Source organism: Mirounga angustirostris, unplaced genomic scaffold (assembly GCF_029215605.1).
Source record: "Mirounga angustirostris isolate CCGP_5_RB_7025 unplaced genomic scaffold, mMirAng1.0.hap1 SCAF_5, whole genome shotgun sequence".
NCBI lineage: Eukaryota > Metazoa > Chordata > Mammalia > Carnivora > Phocidae > Mirounga > Mirounga angustirostris.
Window position 1 is genome coordinate 142,546,570 of NW_026991713.1, and position 17,692 is coordinate 142,564,261.

General features: G+C 45.0%; 1 protein-coding gene across 8 annotated transcripts in view; it reads right to left on the reverse strand.

Moving 5' to 3' along the window:
• The window catches only part of CREBBP (CREB binding protein), a 124,109-nt gene that overhangs the window by 18,593 nt on the left and 87,824 nt on the right, over positions 1–17,692 (reverse strand). For 7 of the 8 annotated variants that reach the window (XM_064592461.1, XM_064592460.1, XM_064592457.1 and 4 more), the window contains 8 exons: positions 15,492–15,616; positions 14,720–14,908; positions 12,998–13,414; positions 11,228–11,407; positions 9,888–10,077; positions 6,122–6,240; positions 5,036–5,275; positions 4,496–4,584 (listed from right to left, as the gene is read on the reverse strand). In XM_064592461.1, the coding sequence (XP_064448531.1) occupies positions 4,496–4,584; positions 5,036–5,275; positions 6,122–6,240; positions 9,888–10,077; positions 11,228–11,407; positions 12,998–13,414; positions 14,720–14,908; positions 15,492–15,616 (1,549 nt within the window). The remainder of the gene's footprint in view (positions 1–4,495; positions 4,585–5,035; positions 5,276–6,121; positions 6,241–9,887; positions 10,078–11,227; positions 11,408–12,997; positions 13,415–14,719; positions 14,909–15,491; positions 15,617–17,692) is intronic. The other variant, XM_064592458.1, reaches the window with a different exon arrangement.

A 17,692-nucleotide genomic window follows, 5' to 3' on the forward strand; every position in this document is an offset into this window, starting at 1 on the left:
GCCATTTATCAGTACGTACGTACAAAGAAAAAAAGCTGAGATATATTGTATAAACAATACAATATATGTAAATCCATGAACAATCTTAAAGACTTTTAAAATTCAATTCTAAGCTTTGGTTTAAACTTTTTGGTAATGGGACCAATCGTTCACCAATCTGAGATCCTCAGTTATTAACTGCTGACTTGGTGACAATCCAAGTTAAGCAAATTTAGAGAGCTGATCTTTAAAGCACAATCTGCATTTGAGAAATTATCCATCACCCCAATTTCTTGAAAGATAATATGGAGCCTGGGCTCGAAGTATCAAATAAGAACAATTAAAAACTATTAAATGTTTGGAAAGGACACGCATGAGAAATCAACAAAAATGCAGGCTAATGCTGCATAAAACAAGATGGGCACACAGGAGTACTGTCAAAATAAACAAGCTGAAGGGAGGTGAATGATACAAGCGGAAAGGAGGAGTCGAAGGTAGTGGCAGCAGCACAAATGCGGTTTTAGTGCTCAAACTACGTCTACAAGATGCCACGAGGATTAGTGTTAAAGACACTGTGACGAGACTTGGAGCGCCACGCCACACGGACACGCGCAGGCGACGCGGCAGCTTGCAGGCTCACTCACGCACGCGCACACACGGCTGCAAAGGACGGAGGCTCAGGCCCCTGGACGGCCGTCTGTCTCCGTTACTGCTCAGGTCAGTCCCCCTCAAGTTCTAATTCTAGTCTGAATTAAACACACTGAGCATTTTGTCTGTGTACTTCTCTGACTAAACACACAGAGTCAATTAAAAGCACGAAACTTTAGAGCATGCACCCATCTCAAAATGATCCGATCTTTTAAATTGTTGAGGAGGAACATGACAGATACACTGTGGGTAGCAACTGGATTAATGAAAGTTTCTTCTGGGACCGGTTTATTTAGAATGATTCAATCAATGAATTCTGCCAAGATTAAAAACTTGGACCAGGAACAAACATTGCTGTTTAAAAATATCTATATGTTCTTCTCCTGAGTCAACTGGCTATCACTATTTCATAAATATTCGTATGGAGCCTTGAAATCATGTGGTAAAAAGAATTTCCATGTGCAGGAGGGCGTGATCATCACTGGCACGAAAGAATTAAAGTACAGAAACCATAAACCAATTCAGAGGTGACCAGGGCAATATGCAAAAAAGATATCCCCCTCAACAGCAAGTGTTTCCCTTTTGAAAATAAAACTTGGACTTGACTGTTCCAATTCATTTTACGACCAAACGTATAGCCGCTGTGGGTGAGCAAAAAGCTGAACTCCTCTGGAAACGAAATCACCACGATAATTACACATGAGGCAAAATGGCTTTAAGATCCTGGACAAACTCTTAGTTTTTATTCAAGCAGGGTATCAAGCCCAGGAACATCGAGGAAACAAGAATCTTAAGCCCACCATTTTCTCGCGGCGGAAACCGGCCCAGAACACAACACTGATGGCTCAAGAGCAGGCCCTGCAGTGGCAGAAGCCTACACTTTGTGCAACTAGCTCTCACCTGCAAAGAACCTCAGCGTCAGAAAGTGGGAGGCACAGAGAGAGTTAACACGCTCTAGTGCCTGTCCCAGAGCAAGTGGAGACATCGGAGACATTGGAGAATCGAACCTGCTGGGGTTTGAGAATGGGAGGGGAAGGCCCAGGCCGCCGTTCAGTGTGCCCTCCTGAGAGGTGGTGACCCGTTTGGAGAAGGGGCACAGCCACCCACTGGTCAAGTCTGCTGAAACCACCTTGGCAATCAGTGGGGGACAGATGGGAATGCCAGGCTGCCCCCACATTATTACCTAGTCCAAACTTTTTCACCCTAAAAATACAGAATGGTTCAGAAAGTCACTTTTCAATCTTAAGAGCCTTGCTGACATTAGCCTTGTGTGAAGGAAGCAATTTCATGAATATGGAATTGCAACGGAGAAATACTTCACATAATCCGATGATGATGTGCATCTGGGTACCTAAAGTTAGCACAATGTAACTGCATAGTTTATCCATAAGGGTAATGTATGGAGTAAATTTTCAAATGCAGATTGTTTTAAGTACCATATCAGTATATACAAATAACTGGGACATCTAAAGATAGTATCTGGAAAATCCAATATAGCCATTTTCTCAACATGAGTTACTTTCAAATTTTCAAAGCATGGAAACAAGTGAAAATGTACTCATATATTAGTTTAAATATTAATTTCACTTGTTTAAATGGTCTGTAGGACTTTCTATTGTTCGAAATGCCCAAACAGTTTAGGACCATAAGTGCCAAAACAGTTACTCAAGAGAACACCGGTGTTGCTAAGTAGCCAAAGATGCGAAGAAAAGTGTCAGCAGTCAGGATGCTGACCGTAATTAGGCCACTGCTTTCTTAGCATGACAATATGTTACTCTCTCCAAGTACGGTATTCTAGGAAGCACACCTTGTGAGATTCAGCTCAGGAGCAGTATGCCTACACTTTAAAAATGTATCACTAACAGAACAGAACTCCTTTATTTCTCTACTCTTAAGAAAAACATTATTACTTTTGCTGAGTAAAGATAAAATTCTACACAAAACTAAAACTGGATATTTCAGAGCTTTCAAAACCACCCCGTGTTTTCACTCCACGCATAACCTCCTGTCGGGAGAGTAGCAGTGTAACCTGATCCTATCAACTCTATTTAAATTAATTGCTCTCCATTTAAAAATGGCCAAAATTTGTGCAAATCAGCAAAGGCAGGGTCTCAACGGACCCGGGGACAGTGAAAAGGCCCCAAACTTTAGAAATGGTGGCAAACAACCTGCTGTCTGTTCATCCCTCTAGATCCAAACCACGCTGGGCATCCAGTAGCAGGGACATTTTTCAGGGAATAGTTAACTAAAATCTGTTCTCTTGAAGTTTCATAACTTTATTTTGCTTGGCACATAAAAGTTTCCGAAGGGAATTCCTGATCATTATTTGATGGAAAGTGACAAACGAGGTTGTCAGGGAAGGTGTTAAACTTGGTACGTTATGGGATGTGCTGAACGCCACGGGGCTAAAACTCACTGGCGGGGCCAGAATGCCCAGAACAGCACGTGTCACTACAGGAGTGACTCTATCACGAAGGACTGTGGTATTATTTCAAACGCTCCTACTGATAAAAGGGAAGTCAGGACAGGAACTAAGTCCAGGCGTGAATGTATTTTTAGGACAGGGGCACAGGCCACACTCCTGTTCCCCCAGAACAAGCACCGGCATCTCATGCTGCCACCGTGCCAGGACGAGGGGGCCGGGAAGGGCTTAGAAATCGCACCTTGAGACATTTTTAGGTCAACAGTTCTTTCTCTCTCTCTCTTTTTAAGCAGGATTCTGATGGGAGTTACTAATTATTGTAAATATGATTAGATTTTTTTAAAAAGTTCAAGTACTTTAAAAGCCCAACTAGAAGATAAATATTTCAAAATTCCAAATTATTCAGGCCTGTGGACATATCTCTGAATAACAAAAAGCCCTTTCCTGATCTTCCTCGAAATATGAGAACATAGGTAATCACTATAAGCAGACAAGATCAAGTAATCAAAACATCAAACCCTAATGTTGATGCTTAATACTTGAACCTAAAGAGGAGGAAGAGGCACAAAGTGGCATCTTGGTCACATACATTTCACCACCTGTTCCTAACATGCAGGCAAAGCAACTGAATGTGACCGAGATTTACCACCTGTGCCTCCGGGCACGACACCCTCACGCTATGGCTATGTGGGGCCACTTGGAGCAACAGATACAACTAACTTTAATTTTCATGCCCCCAAAACTGTGGAAGTCATATCTGTATGGCAAATGAGCAACAAAAAATATTATTTTCATTCTCTTCTGCTTAAGAAAGGAGATTCAGCCATCTTCACGTTTCAAGAGAATGGCAAAGATTTCTCGAGGACGCCTCCCACTCACAAAACCCTGAAACGGCCATTCTGTGACAGGAGAGTTCACGTGGAACTCAACAAGAACACTCTGTGTTGTGCTATTAGTTAAAAAAAAAAAAAAAAAATCTTTAAGTCTAAAGCTTTTAGTACTTTTTTAGATAAATTATCACTAAATCAAGTCTTTCCATCAGACTGTCCAGGCCAAGTTATCTAGGCAAATACATGCGAAATAGTAAAATACAATGTATCCACTTTACTAAGATCTTCAAAAAAGGTAAAGCTCCCTTTATTAGACTTACTCTCACCTGTAGACTCTTTCTTATGTGGTTACATTTTGGAAAGACCACAGCTTAAGAATGAATGCTCCTGATTCAAGTAGTGCAATGAGCAGTATTGAGCTTAAATTTTTATACTGTAAAGGATGCTTTAAAATTAAGAGACCGAGGGCCTATCTGAGTGAGCAGCACTAAAACTGTGGCCCGTTTCATTAGAACTTCAGAAGAGAAATAATGTACCCAGGCTACCATCAGCTGAACACGCCTTGCCCTAAGACCTTCCTTTCATCCCGTAACTCGGGACATGGGCTCGGGCTTACCTATTCTGATAGCTGTAGTAGGCAGCGTCACGGGGAATTGTACACAGCTGCTTTCCGTAGCAGCACAAAGTCTGTGGGGAGAACTCATACTGCAAAAACAAAGGAGAAAATACTAAAAATATATCCTAGTTACTGTCACATCATATTCTAGTTCATTATGGAGAGTTAGATTCAGCTAGTAAAATATTTTTGTTAGCACACGGGATAGTTTTGTAACAATTTTCACAGCTATTTAGAGACGTTTTGGGATTCAATGTGATGGAATCAGTTGCCGGGAGACATTTATTATAGATGGATAAATGGATGCAAGGGCAGCCAGAAAGGCGTAACCCAAGGTCTTCTCCAGTAAGCACCTCTAGCTTTGATCATCCATTACATGGCTTCAGGCAATCAACTGTTTTTACCAAAGACCAGACCCCATCTGGGTCCTTCCCAGCACACAGGTGTGGCCAAAATGTTGAGTCTTTCATGTCATCATAATACCCTCTCTGGCTCGATTAACCAGGGAAGTTCACTTTCCAGAAAAAGTTTAAACTGTACCTTGCGTCCACAGCAATATCCAAGGGACTGCATAACAGGGTCAATTTCTTGCTCAAAGACCTCTGCAAGTTTACTGCAGAACTTATAGACCCGGGACGTCTTACGATTATAGAGCCAGGCATTGTTGAACATAAGCCAGACATCATCCACATACTGCCAGGGTTCTTGGTACTGCCCTGTATCCAGCTTCCGTTTGATGGTGGAAAGGTCCATGGGATTCTTCACAATGTCAAAATAATCCTTAAAGACAAAATAGTCTCAGTCTAGTGGATCCCCCAAATACCAAATGCCAGCCTTATGTAGCAGCTTTATCTTAAAAAACAAACAGGAATAATCAGCCCCAGAACAACCTCCATTTTTAGTAGTAATAAATGGAAACTAAAGAGAAAACAGTCTCTGACCTTCCTCTGATTTTATTATCTAAAATTGTAATTAGTATTGTCAAGCGTGACCAACTTATTTCAAAGGCAAAGTTAAGGGCAAAATAATATCATTATTTAATAAAAGAATGTGTTAAAAATGTTTTTTTATATAGAATTTTAAAAATATGGATTTTAATCCACTGAATTAAAAAGGTAAGCACATTTATCAGACATTGTTTTTCTAGAGATTTACTCTTGGTCCTGGCAAACAAGATGAAATTCCAAGACAAACACAAGAACAGTAACAAAAATAGTGACACTGCTCAAGAGAAACCTGTGGGGTTGCCATGGCCCTTACAAGACTTCCCAGAAATACCAGAACGAGACCCACATGCTTTCTAACTGGTGTCCACCAGTTCTTCAAATCCCCCCTTTCAGACGAAGGCTCACACAGAGCCCCAGGCAGACAGCAAGGCTACGGAGGCCGTGCACCAAGGCAAGCAGGCAGTGTGCCCCTGCCACGGACCCCCGGGGCTGACAGAACAGGTGGGGAAACACACGTTCCAATCAATGAGACAAAGATGTTTTGACAGAAAAGTTTTTTTTTTTTTTTTTAATAGGAGAAAAATCTTCAAAACAAGGGTTCGTTACCCAATTTTCAGAGATAAAACATGGATATTCTAAGTATCTCTGGTAAGGCTTTCTTTTTATTATATTAACTTACCGGAATTCCTAGGAGCTGAGGATCTACAGGCTGCCGAAAAGGTAGGGACTCCGGATCCTGTCGATACAGCGCTTCGAGGGTTGGCATCAGAGCCTGGCGTAACTCCTCCGGCTTAAAGACTATGGTTAGAAAATATCAGGAAGTGACCCTACTTACAAGGCGCTCAGACTCTTTGTCCATCACATTTCAAATGGAAGCCTGGGCTGCTTCTAGAAGGTCCCAATCATCTCCACCCATGGCCCCCCAAGCCGTGCAGCTCCCAAGGGCTCTCATTCACCGCAGAGTCCACGGACATTCTCAAGCTACAATTCGGGGCTTCTGAAAACACCGTTACATTAGGGTTTTAAAACTGCTTCTACGTCACAAGGCTAAACATCACACTGGTAAGTTTGCTTCTTCAATAATAAGGGTTTCCAACGTTAAAACTGTGCTGCAACAGAAAATGAAGCTAACTCCCAAATCTGCTTCCTTGATCCAACGGGTGGTAATAAAGCCATTTCACTGGAAGGGGGCCTTTCTTCCTCTGATGAAATTTGTCTGTCCTTGGACAGAGTAAACTCAGATACCTGGGACAAATGGTTTTGTCTTACAACCTCACAAACAAATGTACATAGTAACAGAGAAACAAAATCAAGGTTGCGTGCGTAACAACCTATGAAGGCAAGAGGCAGGTCGGTGAGCAGCGCTTGTGTTCTGCTGCATCCCGCTTTAGAGATGGGACCACTGCTGGGGGCCAGTGAGCAGATGTGCCCCACGGGAGCCTCACGAAACACATACACATCCTGCCTCCAGCTAGCTCCTTTTCTTCTATTCTGTTTTTACAGTAATGGAGTAGCATTTGGTTTGCTTTGAATAACTCTTTCCAAGAGAACAATTCTTTAATCAATAGCTTTTTCCTTCTTCTTAGGCCAGGGGTCAGCAAACTTGGACCCACTGGCCCAATCTGACCAGCCACCTGCCTTTGTACAACTCATGAGCTAAGATTGGGTTTTGTGGTGTTTCACGGTTAGGAAAAAAAGAAAAGAATAATATTTCATGATACACAAAATCAAATTTTAGTCTCCAAAAATAAAGGTTTGTGAGAAGGCAGTTATGCGCATTTGCTCACATACTGTCTGCGGCGGCTTTCACACCACGAAACGTTCTGGCGCACGAAGCCCAAGGGGAGCGATCGGGCTCTTCTCAGAGCCTGTGGCGAGCCTGCCGCAGGCCCATCATCTCCTAGGGGCAACCTCACACGCACGTCGCTTCGGTCAGTCGCTCATTACTCACTACACATTTGTTGAAAACACCTATGCCAAGGAAAAAGCAGCTCCAAACTCCTGTCTTTAGCCACCGGCCTGATGTAAAATCACTTCCTCAGTCACACCTGCCACATTTCAAGTGCTCAGGAGCTACATGTGGTTGGTGACAACTACAGAGAGCACAGACACGTAATGTTCCTGTCGTCTCAGAAAGTTCTAGCACTGCTCCAGGCCCTTTCTAAAAAAGAACACCCACACACCCACCTGCTCAGTAGTTTCACATATAGGTCCTCCTAGTTTGGAACAAGAACCTCCTTGAAAATTGGGGAAAAAACCAAATTGCTCAGAGGGCCAGGCAGGTGAAGTCATAGAACCAGCAGGGAGGAATGGGGACTCGGGCAAACTGGGGAGCCCAAGCCCCAGCTGAGGCTCCCACCCAGACTGCTGCCACAGGAATGCAAGCGCAATGCTGACAGAGCTTCTCATTTTCAAAGAAAAGCCAGAAATTCAGAGTTTGATTTGTAATTCGTTTTTAAAAATATTGTGTGGGTCAAACAAAACATGTCTATGGGGCTGGATCCAGTTTTCAAGGGTCTGTGCAACCAAGTTTACTTCCATAACATAAAACGATTTTCACAGTAACACTAGGCCGTCACCCGCCTGGTGCACCGTGCTGACGCCGGCACAAATGGGTAAAAGGAACCACAAGGAGAGTCCCTCGGGCTGCAGCGCAACGCAGGCAGCGGCACCAATGCTGCGTTAGTGTCATCGTGCTCTCAAGCCCTGGCTACGCGTCTGGATCTCCAACGACCAAACAGGAAGCCGGCGGTCCCGACAGAAAACGCTCATGTGCGCAGAGCTGAGAGTGGAGGCAGCTGCTTCTCTGCACGGAGCACAGAAGACTGGGGAGGTTAGATGAGCTATGGGTATTCAGATCTGGGCAAGTGGCAGACATTTTCCCAAAAAGGAACTAAGTGGGCCAGTGACACCAAGGACAACTGACAGTATTTGTTGCCAATGGTAAAGTTTGGACTTACATCAAAATTCGAATTTGGAGAACTTTTATCTGTCACGTGAGTTTGACAGCCTTCCCAAATTTCCAAGACTTTTTTGAGGAGATTCACAGTGGTATTAATCAATGTGATTTTTAAAACTATCGTACAGTGAAGTGTGGTGACATCTGGAAAATCTGTGTAACTCATGAGCCAAATTCCAAGATGACCAAAGGATCATGTTATTTAAAAAAAAAAAAAAAAAAAAAAATTTCACACAAGGACAAAAGATTCATTCACAGCACAAGACAGATGGACTCCAACGTCACTGGGCATGAAGAACCCAGAGCTATGCATCCAGACTTCACGCAGAAACTAACCTGCACTTGTTGAGTTTTGGTGTAGTATTAAAAAAGAACACCCACAATTATCTGAAAAAGCTCTTACTCTTTCTTTTATCAACCAGCTATCTGCGTGGGGCGGGGCTGTCTTCAGGGGCATGAACCGAACAATGCAGCACAACAGAGACAGCAGCGGCAGCAGGAGAGTCTAGCCACGCCCGCCGAAATCTCCAAGTCACAAAATTGTACAGAAAACACTGTCACTACTCTAAGTATGTTTGTTGTGGGAAACTTATTTTTCATAAAAATGTGTTATTCGTGGATGCCATGTAACAGATTTGTTAAATGAATGTTTTTAAAATTTCTAATAAATAGTGACAGATAATCCATATGAACAAAAACTCCGGGGTCCTCAATTTTTAGGAGCATAAACAGGTCTTAGACCAAAAACTTGAAAGCTTCTGTAGGTTCTCCCTCCCAGTGGCAAAACTATACAATATCAGCCTCTCACAGTTCTCTGCTGTCTTTCTCAAATGTGCCACAAGCAGCCCTTAACTTCTGAGCCACATCCCCCATTTGCAAGGGTCACCTAACAACGTTCTGACACTGTTGACCTCCTCACGGTGGACCTCCAATGGGTTCCCTCCGACTCCCTCTGTGAGACTGGCTCAGCCAGCACATCTCAGAGCCCAGAGCATCTTCACTCATCACCCCACGAGGCCACTGGGCCCTACCGCACTGCACACTTACTCTGGGCGCACAGTCTCCCATCTGTAACACTGTGCACATGTTCTGCCATGGTGGTAACTTCCCTCGCATGGCTTTCAGGCAATCTCCTGCTCAAATCTATCGTGCTTGTCCACAGCTTGCCGAGTAAAGAAAGCCCAAGCTCCTTGGCAGGCACAAGGACTCAGATGCAACCTCTACCCTGGCCCCACAGCCAGTGACAGCTCAGAGGAGAGATGTGCTCCTGGGCTGCCCCTCAGAGCCGTGGCTCGTTTCTCATTCCTACCATAAACCCCGTGGGCCCTCGGGCTGGAGTCTAGCTCGCTGTCACCATTTCTGAGAAGGTAAAACTTGGGGAATGGCAGGCAGCAAAGATAAAAGCTTTAGTTTTTAACCCGCAGTGTGCAATCACAACACGACGGAAAGGCAGCACAGTTGAAAAGTTCAAGGAAACACGGCCTACTTTTCTTGCGTGGCTGTGAAGGAGATGTTGACTGAGAGGCAGCCCCATTAGCGTTGTTCTCTTCTTCCTCTTTAGCTTCTACTTTCACTTCCGGTTTCTTCTCGTCCACTTCCATCGATTCTGATTTCTGTTCTGTTGTGTCTGTTTCTTCTTTAACTTGAGAAGATCCCTGTAGATCCTCCTCCATCATCTTGAGAAAAACAGAATTACAGACAATGATGTATGAATAGCAAAAAACCTTATTCTAGGGCGCCTGGGTGGCTCAGTTGGTTAAGCGACTGCCTTCGGCTCAGGTCATGATCCTGGAGTCCCAGGATCGAGTCCCGCATCGGGCTCCCTGCTCGGCGGGGAGTCTGCTTCCCCCTCTGACCCTCCTCCCTCTCATGCTCTCTGTCTCAAATAAATAAATAAAATCTTTAAAAAAAACCAAAAAACAAAAAAAACACTTTATTCTAACTCAGCCTCACCGGAAGTCTTTCAACCATCTATCTGGGCTCGTCAAACCATCCTCTACTCAGAGCTGCATTTACCATCCCTTCCTCTCCCCCAGGGAGGACTGGAGCATCTGGGGCTGGGTGAGTTGCCTTAATACAGCACCACTGCAATCAGAGTCCTGATTCAAAAAATTTACACGCTTGAGTGCTTACAAGACACTATATCCACACACCCTACCTGCTCAGTAGTTTCACATATAGGTCCTCCTAGTTTGGAACAAGAACCTCCTTGAAAATTGGGGAAAAAACCAAATTGCTCAGAGGGCCAGGCAGGTGAAGTCACAGAGCCAGCAGGGAGGAATGGGGACTCGGGCAAACTGGGGAGCCCAAGCCCCAGCTGAGGCTCCCACCCAGACTGCTGCCACAGGAATGCAAGCGCAATGCTGACAGAGCTTCTCATTTTCAAAGAAAAGCCAGAAATTCAGAGTTTGATTTGTAATTCCTCGTTTTTAAAAATATTGTGTGGGTCAAACAAAACATGTCTATGGGGCTGGATCCAGTTTTCAACTTTTGCCACAGGTTAGTGAACGAGCACACCCTTGTGCAGTCCAACGCTGCAGAACTACGTATGAACGAAGAACGTCAGTGAAAAGTCACGGAATGATTCAGTCATTTAAAATATAAACCAGTACTCTTATTTCTGGCAAAATAAAGTAAAACCCATACCTAATACCTAAAAATAACCACTCTATTTTTAACCTCTATCCTCTCTGAACCCATAATCAAACAGAGTATTAAAGCAAAAAGCAGCGTCATCCACGGAGGACCCGTGGTGTCTCCCCTTAGCACACTTGAGTGACATTTCTGTGTGCTGCGCATCTGCTCACGCCCTGGAATGGCACCTACCGCAGACCCAGGCTCCCCCTTGGAGTCACTGGCATCAGGCTCAGTGTCCTCAGTCTTGACCTCTGTCTTCACTTCCAGCATTGGTACATCGGGTCCTGGCTGCTGGGAGTTGGTTTCAGCGCTGGCCACCGAGGAAGGAGTGGGGACCCTGTTATCGATGCTGGCGGCTGCCTGGGAAAGCTGTGGAGAAACGAAAATTATTTATCTCTGTTACTAAGACAACAGAAATGCTGTTAAACTCTATTGTTCACCCAAAACACAGTTTCATGTTAACATTTCTCAACACTAACCTAACAGACAGCCCTATTTGAGAGAGCTAAAGAACAGAAAATTTAAGACAGGAGTCCCAGGGGAAGTCAACTTCATGTAGAAACACAAAGAACTTCCTACCAAGAATGTAGAGATGGAAGAGCAGGGCTTTCCACATTTTGATATAAGACTATTTTCTGGAAGTTTCTACCTAAGTCACAGAACCACCTATTTTAAAATTAATTCCTTCCAATAAGGTCATTACAGTTTATTGTAAAATGCTTAACTGTAGATACAGAAGTGTACATGTAGAAGGGGGATGAAGTGCCTACATGAAGAATGTGTAATTAGCCTGTTATAACTGCAGGGGCAGGGGTGGTGGTGGTGGTGGTGGAGTAAGCAAACATCAAGGTAAGGAACCACCACAAGAACTCTCAATTTTCAAAGCCTTACTCATAGTTGTTTGTTTTGTTTTGTTTTTTTAAAGATTTTATTTATCCATTTTAGAGAGAGAGTGAGCCCAAGAGCATTCATGAGTCAGGGGAGGGGTAAAAGGGGGAGGGAGAGGGACAAGGAGACTCCGTACTGAGCTCAGAGCCCGAAGACCCTGAGATCACGACCTAAGCCGAAACCAAGTCGGACGCTCAACCGACTGAGCCACCCAGGCACCCCTGCCTCACAGAGTTCTAATTTAAGTAAACAAAAGGGAACATAAAATTACAAAGGAATCTTATTTAAAAATAAGAAATATAAAATAAGGATAAATAATAAACATACTTCCTGTAGAGAAATACATATGGTAATGTTATCTTGGGGGTGTTGTTAAGATTTATTTTGATATTTTATAAATAAATATCCTCAGTCCCTAAGAATAAAGTTAATGTATTTCAGGGGGAAGGGTGGTTTCTAAGTCAGGATGATATGAAAACAGAGGTGAAGATTTCAGTGGCAACTGGGGCAGGGGTGCGGGGGGTGGCGAGTGGGCAGCCTACAGCTGGGCACGGCCAGCAAGCAGGTCCACGGAGGATTGGGCAGACATGAGCCACAGAAAGCGCTAACCTGGGTCTGTCATTTTGTCGTGAGAAGAATAGGCTCCAGGTCTGAAAATAAGGCTGACAGGCAAAGTCAAAGCACATACAATTAGGAATGTGACTTGTTTACCATATCCTCAGAATGTTAAGAGAAAAACTACTAACACTCAGAGACACCCACCTAGGACAGATAATAGGGAACACACGGCTCCTATGTACAGACAGAGGACCCACGTATGATTTCTTTATAACTGCTAATTTCTAAAAACTCGTTTAATGAGAGAAGATAATCTTAAGTCACATCCGGCCAAACACAAACATGGCCTTTGGAGCCAATGTCAGGGACAAAATACAGCTCCTATGGTTTGATTAGGGGACAGATACTCTCTGGGCTTGCGCCAAGACACTAAGACAACTTTGTGACAGGATTTTTTTTATGGAGAAGTTCTCGATCAGGAGCTTCAGCCCAAAGACAGACTGCGGGGCTCACCGGTGTGCCAGGAGGCTGGGTGTGCACAGGTGTCGGCTGCTGCTGTGACGACTGAGGGGTGGCCACAGACGGGGGCTGGACTGGGGTATGAGGCTGTGGGGTCACCTGGGCCTGGGCTGCTGCCTGGACCGTAGGGGTGCTCTGGGTTTGGCTAGCACTGGGCACGGAGCCTGGAGTCGGGGTGGGAGTCTGCCCGGAAGACGACACGGGAGTCGACGGCTGGGTGGGGGCTGCTGGCTGAGGAGGAGTCATCCCAGGCGCCGTCGGGTGCTGGAGAGATGGCATGCCGGCAGCCGTGGAAGCAGGAGGTGGCGTCTGGTGCAGCGGTGACTGTGTCACTGGTGGGCAGGGCAGCTGGCCGGCCTGGGGCCCAAGCATGTTCAGAGGGTTAGGAAGAGCGGCACCAGGCACCTGTCCCTAACAGAGCCAACAGAGGATGTTAAAATTATTTCCCCAACAGATTTAAAGAATTAAACGCATGAAAATCTAACCACAGTTTCTTGGTGAGGTCTGCTTGTTTCAAGGGCATGTGCCATTTGTAAAACCTCACCCAGCTGTACACTTATAATAACATGCACTTTCCAGTAAAGTTAATGCAACGCAGTGTTTCTCATCCTGTGATTTACAGAACTGTTGAAACCTCTGGCTTAAACTAATACATATCCACTCAGCTTACAAGCTTCATGCTCCAAAACATCTACCCACTTAGACCACCGAAAAAGGTATTTCTCTTTTTTTCAAGAAATGAGTTACTGAAACACTGAAATGTTTCAATAAAGTGATTCCCAAATGGGGACATGCTTCACAATTATTTGTGGACTTCTTAAAAAAGCGATTCCAAATCACTGCTCTAGAACAGGGGTCAGGGCCCAATCCAGCTAGCTGCCTGTTCCTGTAGGCAAGTCTGGAACACAGCCACGCCCCTTCATTTACGTGTGAACGACTATGCCCCTGGCAGCTCCACAACAGTGAGGCCGAGGAGTTCAAAGAGTCGGAAGTATAAACAGGAACAGGTCTGCTGTTCCAGAACAACGGTGTGTTACAGAAATGAAGAATTAGTAAATATTTAGTGAGTAAATCAAACACAGTCAATGACTTTTTTCAACATTACTTCATGTAAAAACTGAGAACAGGAATACTGTCTTCCAGGGGAAGATCCAGCCTGTTCTAAATGCATGCACGTGTGTATACAGCAGCAACTCCATGCCCGACAATGAACAGTTCTCCAAAGTGGGAAAAAAGGCACTAAAATGAATGGAAAATAGTTCTCCTCAGCTTTAAACAGCATCATTAAAAACAAATTTGACAAGAGAACTACTCAATCGATCCAGTTAGCGGACTTCGCCCAGGATGCCCAGAGAGACGGGCAACAGGACACACCAACCAAGTCGCCAGCCAAGTTCATGGGGCCTTGTCCTCACTCTCTAATACTCAAGGTCTCTCAGGATCACATGTGAATTTAAAACACACAAATAAAAACCAAGAAAATGACCACTAAAACCCAAAAACCCAAAACACAAAGCCTATGAACCAAAAAAACCACAATCCATTCCACTTTGGTATGAAGTTCGCCCAGAGATGATAAGAGTAATTCTAAAGAAGGTAAAAATAACAACAAAATGGGGGTAAAAAAATCAAGAGATGCTCATGTGTAATAATGAGATGTGTATTCTGGAATTCTAATCAGGAGGAAGCTGGGGCCCCGACCCGGGTGCGCATTACCTGTGGCACGCCTGTCTGGGCCGCCGGCTGCCCCATGCCCACACTGTTTACGCTCATCGCCCCACTGGAGGACTGGAACTGGTTCTGTGGCAGGAACTGGTTCTGTGCAGGCGCCTGGGCCATAATGTTGTTGGTGTGAGCGCCCATCATGTTCGGAGGCTGAGGCATTCGGGAAGGAGAAATGGCCATCTAAAAGACAAGCATCATCAAGAGATCGGAGGATGAGGACCAGAGTCTTCAAGACAGAACTCTCTGAACCCTCCCTTCCCTGTGGCAAGAGAACCACCACGAAGACCTTCCAGCTCCCAGGCACTTTGTGTGCTTTCTCATACAACGTCTCCAAGAAGCCAGTTTCAAATTCATCTCTGAATAGAGATCAATAGCATGCTATACTTTAAAGTTCAAAATATGCCTTTCACAACTTCTCTGACGTGTTAAGAAAGCAGCCTCAGGAGAGTGAGCTCCAGGAGTCAAGAGACGCTGTCAAGCATCTCTCGGCGACATATCTGAGACTGCCTACTCAACCTCAGAACTTGTGTCTTCTCACAAAGTCACAAGTTCCTATGAATTTATCATCCCAATAAAAATAAACAATGGTCATATATTCTCATTTGTAGTCATGAAGACCAAAGAGAGAGGGAGAGAGATATGAAGTAAATAAAGCAGAACCAAATCCAGAGAAACAAGCACAATCTCAATTTCACTGCGTAGAGAATTTTCCTTATTCGAGCAAGGTCCTCTCAGCACAGCTGAAGCAAAGAGAAGCACTTACCCCTGGAACGGAGCCCATGCTGTTCATCGGGACAGAGTGGTTCATGGGGGATGCTGCACGTGGTCCCATGGGAGCTTGTGGCAACTGTACATTCCCCAAGGACATTGGGGTAAATGAATTCATCCCTGTAAATGCACCCACAATGATTCATTAGAAAAAGCACCCACAGGAAAACAGAGCTACAGCTCGCCAAACTCTACGCAAAATAAGTTGGAATACATATGCAAGACATACAACAGAAATCACCCAGGAAATCAGAAAAGATGGCGATGTAACACTTTTCAAATACAGAAAAATGGCACCGACGTGGCAGTGGTGAGAGTGGTTTGGTGGGGTGGGGGCAGGGCAGCACGAGGAGACGAAGGGAGAAAGGTCAACCACCAATGAACGAGGTGGCACCAGGAAGGCGCTCCTACCCTCCACGGAGGAGGTCTTGACTAAGGCCAGGGCACCCATCTGAGCCAACTTCCCCAACACCTTCCAGAGCACATGGCTCCCTTTTCCTCTCCTGCAGGAAGGCCTGCCCCATCATCCCAGGCCTCCTGGCTCTTCAACTGGGTTTACATTTATTGTTAGAAACTGGGATAAGACTCGAAATATGGTTTTAATTTTGCAAGCATGTAAAGTGTTTAGAAAGTGCCCAAGGGTGAGCAATTCTCAATCGCAGCCTCCTCTCTCCAGACTGGCAAGCTCCCCGTTTCGTGGCTATCTTCCCCTTTCCAGGGGTTTTGTCCAAAGCCCACAGGAATGTCACACTACGAAAGACACCTCACTGGCTGCTACGCATCTCCGGACCACGGCGTCGCATTCTTCCTCACTTCCCACCTTACTCTGTAAACTCCACACCTACATGTAAAGCTCTACATCAATGCTGGTTCAAGCAAGTCTTAGGACTGACGTTGGGAATCTAACAGAATCCTTGAGGTGCCGTCTTAACACTGGCACAGGCGTGAGAAGGTCTCAGAGAACATGTGCCTCCCTCAGCATTACCTTCAAGGACACCTAGAAATGTCACTCTAAAACAAACCAGTGCCGGCACGGGCCCAGGAAGACTTTCTAGGAAGGCTGTAAGCTTCCCCCTCTCCTTGAGGATTTTATATAAGAGAAAAAGGCAGTACTGAGAAACAGCACCACGAAGAGCCCCTCTTTACAGACGGAGATGTGCTTGTAAGGGAGCTATGAGGGTTTTGCTATAAAACTCTTTCAATACCCTGCTTGACAGCCCTCCTCACATCCCAAATCAGCCCCATCTTCCATGTCATCCCCTACGCAGCATTCAGCTACATTCTCAAGGCTCCATTTTCCTGACTTCCTGGTTTCCTTCACTCTCATATCTAGTCTGTCCATCAAAACAAGGCCCTGAAGTTTCTCCCAAACATCAGTTGACCTACCGTGTCTCTTCAGTATGCAATTAAGATTACCAGAACTTTTTTATTTACCTTTTGAAAGTAATCTCTACACTCAGTGTGGGGCTCAAATTCATAACCCCAACACTACCACAACTTTTAAAATGACCCTTTCTCCCCTCTCGTTCTACTCTGCACACAGCAGCAAGGCCTTGCTTTGGAATCTCCTGGATAATGTCGCCACCTTATTTCACAACCTATAAAAACGTCCCGTTATTCAAGTCTCGATGTGACAAGATCCGTAAAAGCCTTGAAATGCTCCTCTCCCAAACTCCAATGAGTGTTTCAACCAGAGACACCATAGAATCTCAACTTGAGAAAGAGCCTTTAAAAGTGGTTCAGGCTGCTGCCAGCACACCCCAACCCAAGGAGGAGCACAAACCCTCTTCAGTCCGGCTCAACGCTCTCCTTCACAGCCTTCTGACAGGTTTCCTGCCCCCACCAATGAGACTTTTGGAGGAGACTCTTCCAAAGAATAATATCCCTTCCTGTCCATTAAAAAAAAAGGCTGGGGCACCTGGGTGGCTCAGTCGTTAAGGGTCTGCATTCGGCTCAGGTCATGATCCCAGGGTCCTTGGATCGAGCCCCGCATCAGGCTCCCTGCTCGGCCGGGAAGCCTGCTTCTCCCTCTTCCACGCCCCCCGCTTGTGTTCCCTTCCTCACTGTGTCTCTGTCAAATAAATAAAATCTTAAAAAAAAAAAAAAAAAAAAAGGCTAAACCCTGCTTCTGATGTCCTGGGAGAGCTTTCCTATGGTCTTCTAACTTGCAAATATCACATATAAGCACACTGCCTG